This window comes from Rhinoraja longicauda, chromosome 10 (assembly GCF_053455715.1).
Source record: "Rhinoraja longicauda isolate Sanriku21f chromosome 10, sRhiLon1.1, whole genome shotgun sequence".
Classification (NCBI taxonomy): Eukaryota; Metazoa; Chordata; class Chondrichthyes; order Rajiformes; family Arhynchobatidae; genus Rhinoraja; species Rhinoraja longicauda.
Genome location: NC_135962.1, coordinates 10293963 through 10315267, shown reverse-complemented (window position 1 = coordinate 10315267; position 21305 = coordinate 10293963). Strand labels below are relative to the sequence as shown.

The 21305-nt window shown below is 40.8% G+C and overlaps 1 protein-coding gene across 4 annotated transcripts in view; it reads left to right on the top strand.

The window, feature by feature from the left end:
• numb (NUMB endocytic adaptor protein) overlaps nt 1-21305 on the top strand; it is a 119341-nt gene that overhangs the window by 67800 nt on the left and 30236 nt on the right. For all 4 annotated transcript variants that reach the window (XM_078406195.1, XM_078406198.1, XM_078406197.1 and 1 more), the window contains 2 exons: nt 1253-1394; nt 14202-14276. In XM_078406195.1, the coding sequence (XP_078262321.1) occupies nt 1269-1394; nt 14202-14276 (201 nt within the window). In that variant the 5' untranslated portion in view covers nt 1253-1268. The remainder of the gene's footprint in view (nt 1-1252; nt 1395-14201; nt 14277-21305) is intronic.

The window sequence follows — 21305 nt, the reverse complement described above, 5'->3', positions numbered from 1 at the left end:
GTAGGGAATTGATGTGACCTGATGGGCTAAATGGCCCTTCTGCTACAACTATTCAATGATGTGTAGTTCATCTAGTCTGAAATCAAACATTGAAGCCTATCTTTGAAATTGAAAGTGAAATTGGGATCTGAATGTGCAAACATTGGCTGCAATAGTTCCATTAACAATCCAAGCTAGTATATATCGTTGGAACATCATGAGGTAGGGAAAGAATCCTTGCGCATCATTTAAGATTTTGTCATTAATCACTGCTCTTCTGAAAACCACAGCTGGAAACAGGAGAAGTTGAAAATTATTAGCAGGTCGGGCAATTTCTCTAGAGAGTAGAATTAATGTTTCAGGTCATTGAACTTTCATTAGTTTAATTGAAATCAATTTTGGGAAGGAAAATATTCAATTGTATTGGTGTTCAATTATTGTTTACTGTTGGGCTGCAAACTGCTTTTTTTAATTTCACAATTGATTTTCTTTTGATCTCAACACTGCCTCAGTAAGCAGTACATATCAAATAAGAGGGACTGTCTGGAATTCTCAGTGATTCCGGTTTGAATTATGGCCTAGGAGTAAATTAGCATTAGGATTATTTTAGATGTGTGGAGAGGGGATGCTTTTCCAAGATCTTTGAGGGGTGGCTCTCAGGAGGTGCGGACAGATGGTGTTCATCTAAGATTCCATTTACAACAGTATTTTACGATGCCTGGATTGGAAGGATTGATTACACGAGAAATTCTGAAAGATAGAAGTAGCAAGAAGATTAACGTATCTTTTGTATTGTTAGGTGGTGGGAAAAGTACTTAGAGTCATAGATTCATAGAGTGATACAGTGTGTAAACAGGCCCTTCGGCCCAACTTGCCCACACCGGCCAACATGTCCCAGCTGCACTAGTCCCACCTGCCCGCGTTTGGTCCATATTCCTTCAAACCTGTCCTATCCATGTACTCGTAACAACTAAAGTTGTGTATGGAGCTGTGTTGTATTTTAATCTGGAGTTGTGTGTCACATAGGACTTCCAAAAGCAAAGTCTGGGGTTATGGGGCGAAGGCAGGAGGATGGGGTTGAGAGGGAAAGATAGGTCAGCCATGATTGAATGGTGGAGTAGACTTAACGGACCGAATGGTCTTGCTCTGCTCCTAGAACCTATGAGCTAATGAAAAGTTGTGTACACTGGAGAAATAATTACAGTTTTTACAAATAAGGAGTGGTATTTTCTGTGAGTCAAACTTAATGTGCAAATTTTTTCCTTCGTTTTAGCAAGTCAGTGATCAAAATGAACAAATTGAGACAGAGCTTCAGACGTAAGAAAGACATCTATGTTCCAGAATCAAGCCGACCGCACCAGTGGCAGACTGATGAAGAAGCAGTTCGCATTGGAAAATGTAGCTTCCAAGTTAAGGTGAAGTCTTGATGCATCTTTGATTTAACTAACTTGAATGATTTATGTTTTTGATTTGTGTTTCGGGTGTGTTTGTATAAAGCTAATTTTTACGGGACTAGCAGACTGTCAACATTTCATAAAAACGTAAATTCAAATAGTGCTGTGTCATTTCTGCAGGATGACCTTGTGTTTCTTGCTGCAATGGGTTACTTTTGTACACAAGAATTTTTTTTTTTTAAAGGAAATAGATGGCAAGTAATTTGAGCCAAACACTGCAAAATGTAACTTTACTTCCACCATTGCTGGCAAATAGGATCTTGATTTGTTTCATGTGAAATAAAGAACCTGAATCAACGTCGAGCTTTGACGGGACTGTACTAGAATGTCTGCATGTTTTGTTTGCCAGAGGCTGTAGCAGGTATTGAACCCATCACTTTCTGATTAGGTTGAGGACATTGTTGAAGTTGGAATGAAAAGTTAAAATTTAGATGCTGAAAAAAAAAATAGTCTGATCAGTACTAAGTCGCTGTATTTGCCCAATAAAACAAAATAGAAATAAACCTGAAACTTGAGAAATAATTAGGTTCAGCTTCAGATCCCGTCAGACACCATCCTTCTATCCTTCTCTTACCCCTTCTCTTACCCCTTCTCTTATCCATCACGCACACCGACCTTTTCCAACTCCCTTTCCTATTCGGCTCCATGTACCTATGTACCCAACGCACTACCTCAGGAAAGCAGCCAACGTTATCACACCCTGATCATTCTCTCCCATCAGGCAGAAGATAAAAAAGCTTGAAAGCATGTACTACCAGATTTAGGAACAGTTGCTTCACCACTGTTATCAGACACTTGAACGGACCTCTTGTCTGCTAAGGATGTATTCCTGATTTTTTTTCCAATCTACCTCGTTACGGCTCTTGCATTTTTATATCTGCACTTTCTCTGTAGCTGTAAAACTATACAGTATTCTGCACTTGTTTATTTTCTTTTTTGCACTATCTGTTGTACTCGTGTTTGCAATGATCTGCTTGTATAGTGTGCAAAATAAAGTTTTTCACCATATCTTGGTACACACCAATCATAAAACCATGTACCGTGCAAATATGTATTCAAAGAAAGATCCTTTTTAGGTCATTTTTGTATGTGAATATGTGTTTTTCCTTTTGGGTCATAGCATTATGTACTTTGGTGATAAATGAAATATGATGTGAGAACACTTTGCTTCTAGTAGTATTCCTGAATGAATTGTTGTGGAAATAGCTACCTTTCTTTCTGATTTGTTCTACTGGGTGCTTATTTTCTGTTGAAAAGGTGCGAGGCATAAATACTGCAGTAGAGGTTTGGGCATCGCACCAAACATTAGAGAGTGTCATCTCACTTGGAGCTACACCAGACTACGCTGAACCTCCCACTTCATAACTCCGAGGGCCTGCTTCCCCTTAGAGATTGATCATGAAGATAAATCCTTAGCACATAAACACTCAAAATGGTGAAAGAGAATCTGAGAATGTGCTGAGCACCTAGATACTCTACAATGAGAGCATGTGGAAGCTATGCTCAAACAATAGCAAAGGTATGTTATGTCACACCTACGCTATCAAGTATGGCAAAGTTTGTGAACCTGGAAAGGACTGAAGTAACGGCTGAAGCCATGAAATAAATGAGGAAGAAAAACATCACACTCGGGGCCATGAAACAAATAAGGGAGAAAAAGATCGCAGTCGGGGCCTGACGAGATTTGTCCCAGGATGCTAAATGAAACCAGGGAGGAGATTGCTAGGATTCTGAAGATATTTGGATTCTTGTTGGCTGTAGATGACTTGAAACCCTGTTTTTCCAGCACAAAGGGATACATGTGCTGTACCCGGGAAATGCCTAGTGCAACAGATTTGCTGGTAGTAATTTCCCGGATTTTTTCCCCAAATTGGCCTGGGTTTTTATCCGGTTTTTAGCCTCTCCCAGGAGATCACACGGTTCTTTTGGGTGGGAAGAAGGGCGATAGTGGGAAGGGGGTTGGGGTAGGATCAGCCATGATCGTATTGAATGGCGGAGCGGGCTCGAGGGGCCGGTTGGCCTACTCCTGCTCCTATTTTCTTGTGTTCTTATGTCTTGGACTGGCCTGATAACCTGCCTGACCTGATCCGATTGAAAATTTGTGGTCCAATAACGAGAGACTGAAAGGGGTGAACTGTACCACGGCCATAACTCACCTGTGGTATTGAGATGAAAAAGTCCTCGGAAACTGTCAGATGCTGGTTTATTCCATGCCAAAATCGTGTAAAAGACTTGATCAAGAATCGTGAACATACTAATGACATAATGGTGTGATGATAATGAGTAAAAGATAAACCTGTGACATGTATATTGACGCGTTATATCAGAGTATATGCTGGAGTCAATTAATTTGCACAAGGATGCATAAAAATGAGTAGAATAAGAATGTAAGAGATCTGATTGGTAAAAAAGTTTGCAGAGGACACAATTGATGGAGTCATGGCTAGCGAAAAAGATTGTCGAAGGATATAGCGGGATATAGAATCAACTGGAAAGTTTAGGTGGGGAAGTACCTGATGGAATTAAATCCAGACAAGTGTGATGTGATGCATTTTGAGCTAACATTCTGGTAGGATATGCAGAGTAAATGGCAGAAAATGTTGAAGAGACCTGGGGATGCAAGTTCATAGCTTGCTGAAAATGGTGATATAGGTGGTCTGAGGGATAAACTTTTCCACAGAGAATGGTGAATATTGGAACGAGCTGCCAGAAGAGGGGAGGTGGGCATATTCAACCGTTTAAAAGGCATTTGGATAAGTACTTGGGTAGGAAAGTATTAGAGAGATATGGGCCTAATATATGCAATTGGGATTAATGTAGATAGACATATGGTCAGGACAGACCAGGTGGGCCAAATGGGTTCATTACAATTTTTATTACACTATTAATTAGATAAACTGGCAATGGCTGTATTATTATGACAGGAGATGTGGGAAATCATAATTTAATTAGGTAGAGTCCCTTAATGAATGGGAAATGGTGTCTGACAGTTTTTTTGATGAACCACATTGGGGTAGAACAATGACTACCAGCAAATCTGTTGCACTAGGCATTTCAAAAAGCATTGGTAAAATTTTGCTCAGAAATATATTACATGAGGATGTAATATATTACATGAGGATGAGGATGTAGGGACTGGGAATATGTAAGCATGTTGGACAGAAAATAATTAGAATAAGCAACGGAAAGCAAAGAAATGCTGTAAATCTGAAATTAAAGCACAAAATGCTGGATATACTCAAGTGATCAGACAGTATCTGAAGAGAAAAAGTTAATTTTGGTCTATAATATTTGATGAACTCTGAAAATTTAGAATACAAGCATCTTTTAAGTTGCAGACAAAGGAAGCAATGGGGGGGGGGGAGTTTAGTTATTTCTTTTTTAAGAGCCCTTTAAGACTAGGTCAGCATTTCTATGAAATTATAGAAAATCTGCACAGGCACGGTTATGTTTACTGCTCAGTTCAGAGCATTAAGCCATGTACTGAAACCGTCTATACATTGTTTCCTGTCTTCTTTCAAGAATTTACATTAATACGTATGCTAAATTTCACACTTGCTCGTTCTCTGTTTATCCAGGTCCTCTGGCCTTCTGCTGTATTAATCTATTTTTATCTGACATGAGCTTTGCTCTTGTTTTGACTAACGTTAATGCTACCTAACCTTTAGTCGGTGAATTGTTCTCGAGTTGAATGGCTTCTGCCCTATTTCCTAATGTGGGGAAGCATTCAACAAAGAGAAAATAAGGATTTGTTTGGTCTGAATCGTTATTTTCTCTTTGAATGTTTTCCATTATTCTGACACAGATTTCCTTAAACTACTTGTTTCCAGTCCATGTACCTCTCCATTGTATAAATGACTTTGGCTCAGATTAGAATGCAAACTTCTGATCTCTCTGCAACATCTAACTGAATTATGATCACAAACTCTGTCATCGTTCATTTTCCCAGTATTTTTCAAAACATCTGGAACTACCAATGTTGAATTTACCAACAATGTTTTTACAAAGAAAGGTTATTTCAAATGTGTCTTAAAAGTTTTGTGGCTTCTATGGGGTTCAAAATTCATCATTGCTACTGCCTTATTATTTCTGTACTTTGATATTTTTCCATATACTCTTGGAGAGCCGTAGTACATGCACCATTGAACCCATGAGTCCGAATGCATTTAACCTTTCGGATGCATTGTTCCTTTTCCCAATAGTAATAGTTTACTCGTGCATTGTTGCTACCATCCTCTATTTTTAAACCCTGTATGTCCCTGAAAGCCACATGATCTGGAGTTGCATGCAATCAAAACTTCCGTAATTATTATAAAATCGCAGTCCCATGTTCATTAGTTTTACTTCCTGAATTCATTACGTTGAGGATAGTTAAACTTTTCTGTCTTTTCTCAAGGGTGTCATCAATTCTTGCCCAAGCTGAAAAATGAAAATTGTGGTACACTTACTGATGACCTCCTAATTTGTCCAGTCATCGCCCTTTCGTATTCTGCCTGCATGTATGTCAGCTATCAGTTTTGATCTTCATCAAAACTACTGTTCACATAACATTAATTGTGACGAATGCGCTGCAGTAACGCCAGCTAATTTTCAATCTTTGAACTGTGGAGCTCAGGCACTCCCATCTAAGGGAATTGCATGACTTCTCCATATGTGACTCTTAGAGGTGTGATAGTGCTGGAGAGGGTGGAGACGAGACTTGCCAGGATGATGCCTGTTAGTGGAGACTACAGGAAACTTTTCCTCATATCAGAGGAAGATAAAACCAGACTTCACAGATTTAGGGTACAGAGTAAGAAATTTAGAGGTGATCTGAAGTGGTTCTTTATCATCCAGGGAGTGGTGTGTATCTAGAATATACTGCCAGAGAGAGTGGTGGAAGTAGTGTTGCTGATGGCATTTAAGAAATGTCCACACAAACATGAAATGTCCTAGGCATAAAAGGCTAAGTTCTGGAAGATAGGATTAATAAGGATGGGTGTGCATGGATGTGGTGAACCGAAGGACTTGATTCTGTGTTGTATGACTCCACGACCTGACTGTCACCCATTCCTTCTCTCCAGAGATGCTGCTTGTCCTGCTGAGTTACTCATGTTTTGTGTCTATCTTCGGTGTATAACCACCACCTGCATTTCCTTCCTGCACACCCCTACTAATTTAGAGGGATATGTGCCAAACGCAGGTAAATGGGACTGGCCCAGCATGTCAACTTGGTCGGCATGGACAAGTTGAACTGAAGGGTCTGTTTCCATGCTGTATAGTTCGAAGACTCTTTGACCTCCAGCAACTACCAGAATCAATCAATAAAATAACTTGTGCCTACACATGCAGAGAAATTTGGCATGCGGTATTATGCTCTTGGATCTGGGTTTCACTGTGGGTTATGTTTTAGAATTCATCATACTATTTAAATGTAGGTTGAGAATCAAATGATTCTGGTTTGATTAAAATGCTCCTTTACTAATTTGGTTATTGGGGAAGTGCTTATTTTAGATAATAGATTAAACATTTTCTGTTGTTCTAATTTTAATTACTTGTATTTTTGTTTAAATTCTATAAAATCCCCTCTCATCCTTCCTTGTACAGGTGGCAGGAGAATCGAAGAGAGGTGGGTGGGTAGATACTTCTTGTATAGCTGTAGCTTCTTCATGTGGCAGATTGTTTGTTTCGTTTTCTTTTACCTTCAATCAGTAACCACAGCAGTTGCCAATGTGTGCTTTATCACCAGAGGAGTTAAGAAATATTTATCATGCATCTTGATTGGTAGCTAGAAGCTTCCAGTTTTGCAGTTTGCCTTTGCAGTCACAAAAGAAAATCTGCAGTCTTATCTTAAATTCAAGCTGATGGTTTTATCTGCAGTTCAACAGCTAATTAGCATTTTTTTTTTGTTCTTGAGCAATGTACTAAAAAGGTGATTCTGGTTGTAAATGTGTAGTGAATTATCTTTATCTTAATCGCTGCTGCTGCCGTTATGCTAATATTTACTACTTATTCCCACCAGAGTTAAAATATTTCAGTATTGCATGTTGACAATAAAAATCTGATCACGTGTAACACTTTCAAGCAACCTGAATAAGAAGAAACTAAATAAGAGGAACTTTAGAATTGGCTTTTCCAGTAGATAAGTAATGCTGCCACCGACCGCCACCCTCTCACCCCACCCAAAAATACACACGAGTCAAAGCTCAAGTGTGATTTGTTCATATTGTTGGCATGAATATAAAATGCACTATTTCAAAACCTAATTTTATAAACCAAAGAGAAGGACCAAGTTATATTTCCAATCCAGTAGGTCGCGTTATCCTCAGATATGAGAGTCAATAAAGGAGGCAGGTTTCACAAAGGTCACGCAGTTTAGTATGTCCACATGTCCAGCTTCGAAATTACACTCACGCCCTACTTTTAAAAAAAATCTCTACATATGAATACTCTCATCAGGTGCAGTAATGCACCTATGGCCACCTGTGTCTGCATTAACCATTAAAAGCCTTGTTCACCCCTAATTCCAATTTTTTCCTTGTCTCTACCCACCCACCTCTCTACGATTCTCCTGCCACCTGTATAAGGAAGGAATGAGAGGGGATCTTATCGAAACATATCAAATTCTTAAAGTATTGAACAGGCTAGATGCAAGAAAAATGTTCCCGATTTGGGGGAGTGTAGTTTAAGAATAAGGGATAGGCCATTTAGGACTGAGATGAGGAAAAACTTTTTCAACCAGAGAGTTGTGAATCTGTGGAATTCTCCGCTCCAGAAGGCAGTGGAGGCCAGTTCACATGATGTTTTCAAGAGAGTTAGATTTAGCTCTTAGGGCTAAAGTAATCAAGGGATATGGGGAAAAAAGCAGGAACGGGGTACTGATTTTAGATGATCAGCCATGATCATATTGAATGGCGGTGCTGGCTCGAAGGGCCAAATGGCATACTCCACCTATTTTTGTTTGTTTCTATGTATGCACTAGTGGTAATTTACAGTGGCTAATTAACTTGGCAACCTAGTCATCCAGAGATGCTGCCTGTCCCACCGAGTTACTCCAGCATTTTGTCTATTCTCTGCATCTTTGGGATGTGAAAGGAAACTAGAACATCGGGGAAACTTGCAGAGACACGCACGGAGAACTGGCAATGTGAAAATTGGTAGACAGATGTTGGTAGCAAAGAAGGTTTTCAAAGTAGGCCATGAGACAGGGATCAACTTGACATGTATGAGGTAATACACCATGGGAGTTTAAATTCTGATGCTCCTGAAAGGATAAATAGCAGGAACATTAGGTGCATAAATATAATGGAAAACTTTAAAGTGCACGTCAATAGCTCCTTGAAAGTGGGGACATAGACAGATAGGGTAAAGAAAAGGGCGGCACGGTGGTGCAGCGGTAGAGTTGCAGTGCCTGAGACCCGGGTTTGATCCCAACTATCTGTATGAAGTTTGTACGTTCTCCCCGTGACCACGTGGGTTTTCTCCGAGATCTTCAGTTTCCTCCCACACTCCAAAGACATACAGGTTTACAGGTAAATTGGCTTGGTATAATTATGAATTGTCCCTAGTGTGTGTCGGATAGTGTTAATGTCATTTGTTACACTTGCCTTCATAGGTCAAGACATAGAGAATAAGAGATGGGGCACCATGTTGCAGTTGTACAAAACATTGGTTAGACCTCACTGAGTACTGTGTACAGTCTGATCGCCACACTCCAGTATGGACGTGGTAGCAATAGAGAGTGTTCAGAAGAGATTTAGCATAATGTTGCCTGGAAGGTAGGGTTGTAATTATAAAGCAAAATTAAATAGACTGGGTTTATTCTGACTGGAGCGTAGGATGCGGTTTATAAAATTGAGGATCATAGGTAGGATTAATAATCAGAATCTTTATCTTTGGGCCAGGCGAATGTAGAGCAAGAGGACACAGAGGGTGCTAAATATCCGAATCGAGCTGCCAGAAGAGGTAGTAGAAGGAGATATAATTACAATGTTTAAAAGGCATTTAAACTGGCACTCGAATAGGAAAGGCATAAAGGCATAGAGGGATACGAGTTTAATTAATGCAGGCAAATAGGATTAATGTAGAATGGCATTCAGCTTGGACAATTTGGGCAGAAAGGGCTCATTTCTCTGCTCTATGACAAGCCAACGTTTCATTGACAAACACACCAAGGTCATGAGTGAACCTGTGTTGCTTGAGTTATGAGGTTTACTGTGCTGAGTCCTCATCAAAAATGTTAATCTATTTGCTTAAACACTATTTGCCCTAAATAAATCCTGGCTGGCTTTGCTTAATTCATGTTCTTCCACGTGTCTGGATCAATGTTTCTAAAACCTTGACATTCTTCTCTTCTTGTTATAGTTGTGATCTCTGGTTCTTGAACCACAAGCATGCCCCTCTGTCCGTTACCTGGTCAACCTTGCGTCCATGCTGTCAATGTCCGTTTTATGTCATGTGCTTCAATTTTGCTGATAAGCCTGTTATGGAAACCCATAGGAAGTTCATGAACACCACATCAACTACACTATCGTCATTAGCTCCATCATCAATTACATCGAAAATTCCATAAATTGGTTAAACATGGTTGGCTTTTGACATATCTCTGTTAACTTGCCTTTAACTTGTCACGAACCACTGGGTGGCGCCAGCAATGGCTGCCTTGCCAACAGTCTGTCCCTTTCTTCTTTGTTGCTTTTTTAGTATGTGTTAAATGTATGTTTTTAGTGTTGTTTAGCTTGCGTTTATGTGGGGGGTGGGGGAGGGAGTTGGGGGAAACTTATTCTAATCTCCTACCTCGACGGAGATGCGAGTTATTTATTTTTTCCGTATCGTATCTCCGTCCGCACTGCGGCCTAACATCGAGGAGTTGGCGGCCTTTGCTGGAGACTGACTTCGAGAGCTCCACCGCGGGAGCTGCGGGACTTTAACATCGCGGAGTTCACAATCACTTTGCCAGGGATCGACCTCTGAGCTCTACCGCGGGTGCCTACAGACTTTGACATCACGGAGCTCACAGTCTCTGATCAGAGACTGACTTCGGGAACTCCAAGCCGCAGAAGCTTCGACCGCCCCGAGGCGGGGGCTTCGACCGCCGGCTGCGGGAGCTTCGATCGCCCTGACAGATGGTTCGACTACCCCGACCGCGGGAGAAAAATGAGGGAAGAAGATTAGACTTTATTGCCTTCCATCCCAGTGAGGAATGTGGGGAATCCGCTGTGGTGGATGTGTATGTTAACTTTTATGTAGTTGTGTGTCTTGTTGCTTTTTTTTTTTAGTATTGCTGTATGGTAATTCGCATATCACTGTACCTTAATTGGTATACGTGACAATAAAAGTGACAAATCTTGTGTTTTTTTATTGTCTACTGCCGGACCCTGACGTGAGAGGACGCTGGCGCTATTTGTTCGCCGCTTCTCCGTCAGTTTGTCAGTTTGTTTGTTTTTATGTTTTGACTGTTTTGTAAAGCGTCTTTGAGCATTTGGAAAAGCGCTATATAAAATAAATGTTTATTATTATTATTATTAAAAGACCTTTGAAACCTTAATTCATTTTTCTCTTGGTGACTATTAATCTCATTCTAGATCATGTTTCTAAAACTTTGTCCATAGAGATTAAACTTAACTGGTCGGTAATTGTTGGCACTCTGTCATTCCCTTTGCCACTCTCCTGTCCTCTGGCACCATCCCTGTATTCAAAGAGCAGTTGAAGTGGTCAGCACTCTGCATAATTTCTAACCATACTTTCCACAGTATCCTCTCAGTCATCTTTTCTAATTTCCATATGCTATCAATTTTTAATTTACCATGATTCAACTCTCTCCTCTTCACTATTACTTGGAGGCAACTTATGCTCTGGTTGAAAACAAATAGAAATATACATTTAATTCCTTAACATTTCTCTCAGCTTCCTTGTCATTGATTCATTGCATTACATATACTATCCTTTTATATTTATTCCATAAGAATACTTCTAGGTTCTCTAATATAATGGCAGCTAACCTTTTGAAAAAAAACACTTTTTTTTTGCATAGATTTCACTAGGATCATTAAAAAAACACATTGCTGGAGTAATAATATATTCCTTTATTCGTCCCACACCGGGGAAATTTACAGTGTTACAGCAGCAAAGTGGAGAGCAAGAGATCATTCATTATAAATAAAAGATACATAAATTGTCATCAGTTTTCTGTGTGTTCTTAGCTGTTATTGTTGACTGGTCTGCTGGGAGCAGTGCTGGTTGTGCAGTCTCACAGCAGCGGGAAGGAAGGACCTCCTATATCTCTCCTTCACGCACTAGGGGTGAAGGAGTCTGTCACTGAAGGAGCTACTCAGTGCAGTGACAGTGTCCTGTATGGGGTGGGAGTCGTTGTCCAGCAGCGAAGTTAGCTTTGCCATCATCCTCCTCTCTCCCACCACCTGCACTGAGTCGAGGGGGCAACCCAGTGGGTTGGGTTGTATCTCAGTGGGTCAGGCAGCATCTCTGGAGAACATGAATAGTTGATGTTCTAGGTCGGGACCCATCAGACATTGTGGTGGTAGGGGGATGAAAGCTGGAATAGAGGAGGGGCAGGACAAAGTGATAGGTGGATATAGGTGGGGGGAAGGGGGTGTTGATAAGTAGATGGTTGGACAAAGACCTGAGATGAAAAGACAAAAGATGTGAGATAAGGATAAAAGAGTTGCGAATTGTGATTTTTTTTTTTTTAAAGCATAAATAGTTCAAAAAATATGTTTCTGTTGGTGTCAAGGCAATGGTTCAGGAAGAGGGACTCTGTGAACCAGGAGAATCATTGCAGGTTCAATTATCATAGATATAATAAATCCTTATGTACATGAACATCTAACTTGCACACCAGCAAGAAAGCCGAGTACTCTGATAAATATTACATAATAGCATCAAAAATATAATTATACCGCACAGAAGCATGTCCTTCACTCACCACACTGACTATCCAGTACCTATTTACACTAATCCTATTTACTGTCAGTTTAATTGCAAACATAATTGGCATGATGGTGAAAGGACTGAAGGCTCGAGACGAGTGCTATAACCGCAGGAGTGGAGTTAGGTGCAATGCTGTTTGTCATCTACATCAACGATTTGGATGAGAATGTGCAGGGCGTGATTAGTGAGTTTGCAGATGACACTAAAATGGATAGTATCACAGATAGTAGCATCAAAAATTGCAGTGGGATGTTGATCTGCTGGGAAAGTAGGCCAAAGAATGGCAAATTAAGTTTAATTCAATAAGTATGAGGTGGTGCTTTTTAGGAAATCAAACCAGAGTAGGACTTTCACAATGAACGATGGGGCCCTGGGGCATGTTGTGGAGCTGAGGGACCTAAGAGTACAAGTACACTTTACTGAAAGTAGTGTCACAGGTGGTGAAAAATACTTTTGGCATGCTGGCATTCATCAGAAAGGGCTCTGAATATAGAAACTGGGATGCTATTTTAGCAATTGTAGAAGGCATTGGTGAGATCGCACTTGGAGCACTGTGTTCAGTTTCGTTTTCAAAGCTATAGTAAAGATGCCATTAAGTTGGGAACAGTGCAGAAATGACTTGAGGATTTTGCAATGACTTGTGTTATAAAGAGGTTGGGCAGGCCAGGATTTAATTCCTTAGAACATAGGAGACTGAGGGATGGTCTTATTCGAGTGAATGCGCATAGCCTTTTTTCCCTTGGCCAGTGGAATCAAGAACTAGAAGGCATTGGTTTAAGACGAGAGAGGAAAGATTTAACACAAACCTTTTCACAGACAGTGATACATACATGAATGAGCAACCAGAGAAAATGATTGAGGCAGGTTCAATAACAGTATTGAAAAGACATTTTGATTGGTACATGGATGGGAAAGGTTTAGAGGGGTATGGGCCAAATGTGGATCAACAGGACTAGCATAAATTGGGCATCTGGGTCAACATAAACAAGATGGGCTGAAGGGCCCATATCCTTGCTGTATGACTCCGACTCTAAGTAGTCGCCCTTGGTGAGGCTGCATTTGGAGTATTACATGCAGTTCTGGTCGCCCAATTAAAGGAAAGATGTAGAGGCTTTGGAGAGGGTTCAGAGGAGGTTTGCCAGATTACTGCCTGGATTAGAGAGTTTTGGCCACAGGGAGAGGTTGGGTAGACGGATATAGAACTAGACTTTCTCTGGAATGTTGGTGGTTGAGGGGAGACTTGATAGAAGTGTATAAAATTATGAGAGGCATAGATAGGGTAGACGTTCAGAACCTTTTTCCCCAGGGCAGAAGTGTCCCACACCGAGGGCATGGCTATAAGTTGCGAGGGGAAAGTTTAATGGAGATGTGCGAGGCAGGTTTTTTTATACCAAATGGTGGCAGCTTTAACACATTGCCAGGGTGGTGGTGGAAGCAGATATAATCTTGGCGTTTAAGAGGCTTTAGATAAACACATGGAAGTGCAGGAAATAGAGGAACATGGATCATGTGCAGGCAGGTGAGATCAATTTAACTAGGCATCATGTTAATCACAAACATCGTGGGCCGATTCTGTGCTGTACTTTTCTATGGGCATGGTGGTCATAATTTAACCGGATCTCGTCTTTGCCCGATGCCTGCACAAAGTTTTAAACATGTTGCTTGGTTGTGATCAGGAGCAGAAATCGTCATTGATTTTCCCCTTTGCTTGTTGGAGTGAACTAACTATTGAAGCTGCAGATAGTGGTGTTTGTTGATTAATTTGTGCAAATTTGTTTGAATAGTGTGGAATATGTTGTAAGGTTAATCAGAACTTTGAAATTGTTTTTTTTTCTTTTTCAGTACCTAGGCCATGTGGAGGTAGATGAATCTCGAGGGATGCACATCTGCGAGGAAGCTGTAAAGAAACTGAAATCTGTATGTATACACTTTAAACATCACATAACTGTAAAAAAAAATACTGTACCTGCAAATACTGACATTTATGTTGCTTAACTAATGTTCTTTGTAGTTTCGCTGCTCCTAGCTTGGTGCTGCATTTTGTTGTGGTTTTGTGGTCTCTGAGTCTTGTCTTTTAAGTACCAGACATAGTTTGGAATTGTTTAATGTATACCACTGCATGCTGGATTGCTAACGTAGCATTTTACCTGTGCTGTTTAAATGGGCTGCCTAAATGATTTTGTTTTTAGTTTTCTTCTGCCACCTCTCTCCCTCTTGCCCACGGTGCTGCCATGGCATTCTTCATATTGCAGAGATACGAGATAGGCTGTCCCTGGAGCACAGTATCGTCACAGTTGTTAGTTCATTTTAACAGTTGTTAGTCCATCACAGTGAGGAGGTGTTTGGAGTCACTGTGATGGACGTTTGTGTTAGGGTCATGTGTCTTGTGTTCTTTTTTGTGTGTGACTGCTATGTAGTTTCGTTCGGTACCTTGGTACCGAATGACAAATAAAGCTCTGTTGAACTGTTGAACTGTTGAAGGCACTGGAAGCATAATGCCAACTTCCTCAGCTGATCTTCTCTGACACTATAACATTAGTGAGAAATAAAGAAGTCTATTATTTGAATAGACTTGGCTAATAGGGAAATTAATTCGGTGGGGTGAATGTGGACAGTAGCTTATGACAGAATTTTATGTACATGGAAATCAAAACTGCCACATGCACAAATAATGAAGTGCAATGTAAGTAGAGTTTCATTGTGTACCATTGCGCAAATCACTTTTTAGATGTGCAAATTTAACCTGTTTGTTTTATTGCTATCCACTTGAATTCCTAAGTGGAACTTTGGGTGTTAGGTGAGTGATTGTGCTAGGTAATAGTAGATTATGGAATTTGTGTTGAGCCTCACAGAAGCATTTTTAGTAATTGTATGTAGAGATAATCTAGATAAATTGCATGATGAAATTAGGATGTGTATTAATATGTTCAAATGGTACTCAGTCAACTTAAGTGAGATGCGTGGAAGGAAGGTGTTGCTAGTTGACATATGGGCTAAGTAAGCCGATGGCATTTGGTGTGGCGTATTGTAGAGTTAGGGACAGATTACCTACAATCTAATTGAATGGAAAAAATAATTCTTGTCCAAATAACGTATTTGGTGGGAGAAGAATAATGGAATGGAAAGCAAATGTAAAATGATGAATTGTTCGTGGGATTTCAAAAAGTGAAGTCACGTGTGACTGATTAATTCTTTGAAGAATAGAAAGGGTTTTCCAATCTAATTCCTTAGATTTCCGAATAGCCTTTGCGCCTTTTGCCACTTGGTAACTGTTGAATTCTACTAGTATCCCCTGATTCTGCAGAGTTTGACGCTCATTGATCTACAGTGTGGCACTATATCAAAGGTCTTTTGAAAGTAAAGTTCTATAAAGATAAGCAATGAGACCACAGTTGTTCATAACAATTTAGACTTTGGAACAAAAATGCAATTTGTAAATGCCATTTCTGCCACACATTTGGAGAAGGGTAGGGATAGTGTGATCCATCCATACTGAAGAGAACCGCAATGAGGCTTTCGGAAGATATTAATAAACTTGAACACTGGTGAGGTATTGCACCTGTATAAAGAAGGGAAAGTTGGAAAATAATATTTGATAGAGGAGAAAGGGATCCAGTGGACACACGCAGCACAAAAGTAACACTGACTGATAAAACCACTTTTTAAAAACAGAAGTTTTCATTGGGAACATCACAAGGGCCAGTGAGTTGGGGCAGGGCAAACCACATTCAGTGTCAGCATTACAGCAAACAACATTTATTTTCTCAAAGCTCATTCCATTTAAAGAATAGGAAAACAAAAATGTAACTTCCACCAATGAAAGCAGAGTAATTTATCCAGGAAAGGATGGTTATATATTAATTAAATCTATAAAATCAATTTCTTATTTGGAGGATGGCCATCAAGTTTGATTGACAATTACCAGAGTCACTCTGCTCTGTTTGATTGTGGTGTTGCTATGTGAACCTTTTTTTTAAAAGATCTACCCAGGCAATATATTATCATTTCCAGTCAATGAAACTGAAACTAAGCTTGCATCAAGCTGTAGTTGGATCATAGTTCCTCATATTATTAAAATAAATATTGAAGGGAAATTTAAAAAAATGAGGGCATTGCAATTTAGGTTGTATCATTTTTGAAAGAATAACATTTCTGCACTTTATCTTGAAAATAGGACAAGTCATAACCAAAATGGAATCTGGACACAATAGCGCATAGAATAAGAGCAGGGGTCTGTGGGCTTGTTGTAGATATTTGTCGCTAGCTTGTGCCCTGAGGTGGAGACTGAGAGACCCAGGAAGGGAAGAATCAGCAAAGGGTCAGGTCCAGGTGAAAGCTGGGTGGAAATTGTCAGTAAAGATAATGACATTTTATTAGAGCATACAAAGCAGCAACAAAGCAGCCATCAAGGTACTGAGAAAAGAGTTAACGGAGTGGGCCTGAGTCTGACTGAAGCAAAGCATGTGTTCCACAAAAAGACAGGCCTGGCCTGTGTCCATGCAATTGCCCATAGCTACAGCTTTCATATATAGAACGTGAGTGGACTCAGATAAATTGTTCAGTGTGAGAATAATCAGCCAAATGAATGAGGTTGTTTGTGGATTGGGACCTTATTGGGATTCGGTTTAAGAAAGAAGTGGAGATCCCTTTGGCCATCCTGGTGTAGAATGGAAGTGTAAATGGATTGTACATCCATGGTAAAGATGAGCTGATTGGAACTAAGTAATTGGAAACTGAAGTGGCGGAGGCCATCAGAAGTGTCATGGATATAAGTGGGAAGGAACTAGACCAAGGGGGGAAGGATTGAGCTAAAATAGGAGGACATTGGTGGGGCAAAAGCAGGCTGAAACAATGAGCCTACCTGGACAGTCCTGCTTGTGATTTTGGGCAGGGGGTTGGAAGGTGGGGCTGAGGCACAGCAAGTTTGGAAGATGTGGAAGGAAGATCTCCTGATGAAAGGAGGTCAATAACTGGGAGACGAGGGCCTGATGGCTGGTGGGAACAAAGGTTCAAAGGGAGGTATGATGCTGTGTCTGAGAACTGATGTTTGGCATCTGTTTGATGGTTAATTTGCTGTGTAGAACAGTACCATTCTTGTCAGTAAATTTGAGGATGGTATCAGGTTTGGTTCTTGGTGCTGCATGTGCACAGGACAGTAGATTAGAGTGAGTGACATGAGTGGAAAAGCAAAAGCAGTCAATGTCCTCTTGGCAGTTGGCAATGAATAAATTTCAAGTGGGTAAGAGGTCAATGGGAGGGGTCTAAGTGGATCAGGAAAGGGAGTTTTAATCTAGGCTGAGGACTTCCCGCTCAAAGAAATGGGCACAGAGGGGGAGACAGCCAAAGAAGCTTTAAATGCCATTTGGGCTCAAATTAGTTAAGATGGGGATATAAGGGAACAAAATTATTTCTGCTGATTGGATAGTCTAGGACATGGGGACATGTCTAAACATTTGACCCAGGCCTTGCAAGGGTGAAATTAGAACTCTGCTACTGTAGATGTCAGCTGAAGGTAGGTCATTTCATCTTTTCAGTCTGAATCGATATTTATTTGGATATGGTAAAAAGCAGGTATGTGAGCCCGTCTGAATATGTGATCAGTCTGAAGAAGGGTCCCCACCGGAAATGTTGCCTGCCCATTCTTCCCCAGATCCTACTCGGGTTCCTTTGGCAATCTGTTTTGCTCAAGATTCCAACGTCTGCAGTTTCTCCTTGTGAACGAACCCCTGTCACTGATCTCTCTAAAATTAAGGCTTTGTGATGCTATTCTTCTGATCCTCTCAGATTGAATTTTGCTCTTCTCACTTGCTCCTTGTGGTAATGACTTAGATTCTCCCATCAGTCTCCGACTTCGAATATTTGTGATTTCCCAATGGATTTATTTGTGATTGTCCCTGATTTTGATTCTGACACAATTCAAAGCAAGTTTCAAGGAAATATATCTAGTTCATCTTTTTTTCCTGCTCCTGTTCAGTGATCAGGAACTTTATTTATTCCCTAGCCTACATCTGCTAAGATCAGTAAGGGGGCTGCCTTGGTGTTAGAGCTAGGAATAGCTCATTCAACCAATAGTTCTCTTGCTAATTAATGACTTGTTTAATCACTAAGTGGTCAATTGCCGCAAAATCGTTTGCATTACGTTCACCACTTTCAGCACGTAATCCAAACTCAATACTGCTAGCAGAATATGCACTGCAGAGAGAGTTTTGTTTATTATTGTCAAGACTACCAAGATATGGTGAAAAGCTTTTGTTTGCATGCTCTCCAGTCAAAGAAAAGACTATACATGAATACAATCAAGCCATCCACAGTGTACAGATGAAGGGCACAACATTGAGTGCAAAATAAAGTTCAATTAAAGATTAGTTCAAAGGTCTCCAATGATGTAGATGGGAGGTTACGACCACACTCTAGCTGACGAGGGGACCGTTCAGTTGCCTGCTAACAACTGAGAAGAAATGCTCAGCTGGGAAGTATCGCTAAATCAGCAAATCATGAAGCTGACGAAGGTTGAAACACGAATTTCGGGAGTTTGGATTCTACAGTCCAGATACATGCACAAAGCACACATTGAATTGCGTGACTTAGCCCAAAATAAAAGTTCCGTTCCCTTGCACTCTCATTGAATGTCCTTGATACGCACAAACATTTTTCAAAAGAGGAAAACATTAACAATTGGTAACAATAAGTAGGCTGAAGCATTTAAAGAAGTCAAATTCAAAGCTAGTTAAAGGCTTCCCTATTGAACTGACAAAAGCCGTTTTATTTCCATTCAGTTTTAATTTAAGTATGTACTTGTATCTCAACTAGTTTCAACAATGCCATTGAATTCAGTCCATTCGTGAATACTTTGTTTGTTCTCAGTCTCATTTTTCTTGCTGTTGAACAAACTCCAAAATGCACAGTGCGAGCTAGTCTGAACTGCTGGTCAAAGCAGAAACTTGCAGTCTGCATGTTAATTGCCATTTGGGGATGACTGCAATCCAGTCATGACCAGAAAGGATGGCTCTTCAAATTCTTTGAAATAATCAAGTCGTTTTCTGACGTTTCGGGTCGAGACCCTTCTTCGGTCTGATGAAGGGTCTTGACCCGAAACGTCACCTATTCCTTCTCTCCAGAGAAGCTGACTGACCCGCTCAGTTGCTCCAGCATTTTGTGTCTACCTTCGATTTATAATAATAATAATATTCATTTATTGTCATTGCAACGAGTACAACGAAATTAAAAAAATAGCCAATCCTGACGGTGCGTACAAACATATATGCAATAAATGCAAAAACAAATAAATACATAAATACAATTAAATACAATTATATTAAGTACAAGATTTTTTAACGGTGTTGCCTAGTGCAAAGGTAGTGTTCAGTTCTCGTATGGCCCTGGGGTAAAAACTGTTCTTAAGTCTGTTTGTTCGGGATTTGATCGACCTGAAACGTCGACCAGAGGGCAGATGAACAAACAGACGGTGGCCGGGGTGGGATGGATCTTTTATTATTTTGCCTGCTCTACTGAGGCAGCGTAGGCTGAACAGGTGCTCCAGGGAGGGCAGTGAGCAGCCGATGATCTTCTGGGCCGTCGTGATGACCCTCTGAAGGGCCTTCCTGTCCTTTTCTGAGCAGCTGGCATACCATGTGGTTATACAGTATGCCAGCACACTCTCAATGGAGCAGCGATAGAAGGACAACATGAGCTTCTCCTGCAGGTTCGTTTTCCTGAGGATCCTCAGGAAGTGGAGTCTCTGCTGTGCCTTCTTTACTGTGGTGATGGTGTTGGTAGACCAGGTAAGATCCTCTGCGATGTGCGTACCCAGGAACCTGAAAGCTGGTACCCTTTCCACACAGACCCCATTGATGTAGAGTGGGTCGTAATCTCCACTGGTTTTTCTAAAGTCAATTATAAGTTCCTTTGTTTTGGAGGAGTTCAGGACCAGATTGTTCACTGAACACCATGCTGCCAGCCTTTGGATTTCATCCCTATAGGCTGTCTCATCTCCTTCTGAGATGAGTCCAACCACAGTCGTGTCATCCGCGAACTTGATGATGGTGTTGGTGGGATGGGTGGGGGCGCAGTCGTGAGTGTAGAGGGAGTAAAGGATGGGGCTCAACACACAGCCCTGTGGTGAGCCGGTGCTCAGTGTAATGGTGGAGGAGAGGTGAGGGCCTATTTTGACGGTCTGGGGGCGGTTGGTCAGGAAGTCCTTGATCCATTGGCAGATGGTTTGGGAAAATCCAAGGTCGGAAAGTTTGGTGACCAGTCTGCTCGGGATGACCGTGTTAAAGGCAGAGCTGAAGTCGAGGAAGAGCATCCTCACATAGCTCCCCTGGTGTTCAAGGTGGGTCAGTGCAGTGTGAAGAGCAGTGTCGATGGCATCCCCTGTAGACCTATTTGCTCTGTAGGCAAACTGGTGTGGGTCGAAGGTGGGTGGGAGGCTGGCTTTGATGTGCTGCAGAACCAGCATCTGCAGTTCTTTCTACACAAGTAGTTTTCTGACCCTTTTTTTCCCCACTCCTCAAATGTAGCTTGCCTTTCAAGCTTGCCACCGTGGCTATCTTTCCTTAACTTGCATTGAAAGTTAACCTAAGTTAGGTTTAGCTGCGGGTTTATTATTGTCACATGTACAGAGGTACAGTGAAAAGCTTTGTTTTGAATGTTATCCAATCAAATGTTATCCAATCCAATCCAATAGCTAAATATAATGAAGTCAAACCCGTATAATAGGTAGAGCAAAGTGGAAGATAGAATGCAGAACAGTTCTCAATATTGTAGCATCAATTCCATAGACACAGCCCAATGTTCTCAAATTATGGAACGACTGTTCAGAAGCCTGAAATGAGATAGGGATACTATCCAATTCACCTCTGCTTTGTTGTGAACATTGGACTTTGTCTATGGAACTGATGTGCTAATATGCTGTGAACTATATTCTGCTGATTAAGTCTGGCTTAG